Source organism: Propithecus coquereli, unplaced genomic scaffold, assembly GCF_000956105.1.
Source record: "Propithecus coquereli isolate 6110/MARCELLA unplaced genomic scaffold, Pcoq_1.0 Scaffold11, whole genome shotgun sequence".
Lineage (NCBI taxonomy): Eukaryota > Metazoa > Chordata > Mammalia > Primates > Indriidae > Propithecus > Propithecus coquereli.
In genome coordinates, this window is record NW_012134969.1 from 11,127,962 (window position 1) to 11,129,480 (window position 1,519).

The 1,519-nt window shown below is 41.3% G+C and overlaps 1 protein-coding gene across 6 annotated transcripts in view; it reads left to right on the plus strand.

The window, feature by feature from the left end:
• Window positions 1-1,519, plus strand: part of RCBTB1 (regulator of chromosome condensation (RCC1) and BTB (POZ) domain containing protein 1) — a 47,883-nt gene that overhangs the window by 22,479 nt on the left and 23,885 nt on the right. For all 6 annotated transcript variants that reach the window (XM_012648991.1, XM_012649009.1, XM_012648982.1 and 3 more), the window contains exon 4: window positions 541-707. In XM_012648991.1, the coding sequence (XP_012504445.1) occupies window positions 541-707 (167 nt within the window). The remainder of the gene's footprint in view (window positions 1-540; window positions 708-1,519) is intronic.

The following is a 1,519-nucleotide window of genomic DNA, read 5'->3' on the forward strand; positions in this document are numbered from 1 at the left end:
TAAAAAAAAAAAAAAAAAAGCCAGATTTCTTGCCACTAAAATAGTCTGCCTGAGAGAGGCTCTGTGATTTTTGCTACCCTTGCAAACAGTGTACATCTTTCCTCTGTACTTTGTGAGTGAGTGACACATACACCTCCCAGGGCTTCCCTGAGACTTGGTATTTGGTAAAGTGATGGTAAACGTTAGTGTTGAGCTTTTCTGCGTCTTCTTTCTTTTGCTTGGTACCTGACACACAAGCTGCTGAGATGGATCAAAGTGTTTAGAAAGTCTAATTTTTGTTTATATAAATTTTGACTTCCAACCACGAAGCTGATCTTCCATCTATGTTAGTACCAAGTCCTTTCTTTAAGGGTTTTGTATCCATCTATCCTGTTGTCTCATCCATCCCTCTCTCCCTACCCCATCAGTGGTTTCGTAATAAAGATAAGGGGGCAACGTGAGAGAAATGAAGGTTGGAGAATGAATTGAACAAAGTTCTGGGGAACAAAGTACAGGGCTTACCATTTCTTAGAGCTGATTCTTTGTGTTCTTTGTGTATAGATGGGGTGGTTTATGCCTGGGGCCACAATGGATATAGCCAGCTTGGGAATGGGACCACCAACCAAGGCATCGCTCCCATCCAGGTGTGTACCAATCTCTTGATTAAGCAAGTGGTTGAAGTAGCCTGTGGCTCACATCATTCAATGGCTCTGGCAGCTGATGGAGAGGTAAGTACACTGCTTTTATTCTTTATTCTGTGTTTTTAAAATTGTGGTAAAATTCACATAAAATTTACCATCTTAACTGTTTTTAAGTGTATAGTTCATTGGCATTAAGTACATTCACATTATTGTGCAACTGTCACCACTACCCGCCCACAGCACTTTTTTCATCTTGTGAGACTGAAGTTCTGTGCCTATTAAACTCTCCATTTTCTCCTCCCTCTAAACCCGACAGCCACCTTTCTACTTTGTTTCTATAAGTTTGACTGCTCTAGGTACCTCATATAAGTGGAATCATACAGTATTTGTTCTTTTGCGACTGACGTATTTCACTCAGCACAATGTCCTCAAGGTTCTTCCACGTTGTAGCATGTGACAGGATTTACTTCCTCTTAAGGCTGAATAATATTCCATTGTGTGCATATAGTAAGTCCTCACTTGCCGTCATGGACAGGTTCTTGGAAACTGTGACTTTAAACGAAACGACTTGTAATGAAACCAGTTTTGTCATGGGCTAATTGATGTAATCAGGAGTTAAGTTCTTTTCTTTTTCTTTTTTTTTTTTGAGACAGGGTCTTACTCTGTTGCCCAAGCTAGAGTACAGTGGCGTCAGCCTAGCTTGCAGCAATGTCAAACTCCTGGGCTCAAGCGATCCTAATGCCTCAGCCTCCCGAGTAGCTGGGACTACAGGCATGCGCCACTATGCCCGGCTAATTTTTTCTGTATTTTTCTATGTTTTTAGTTGTCCAGCTAATTTCTTTCTATTTTTAGTAGAGACGGGGTCTTGCTCTTGCTCAGGCTGGTCTCAAACTCCTGAG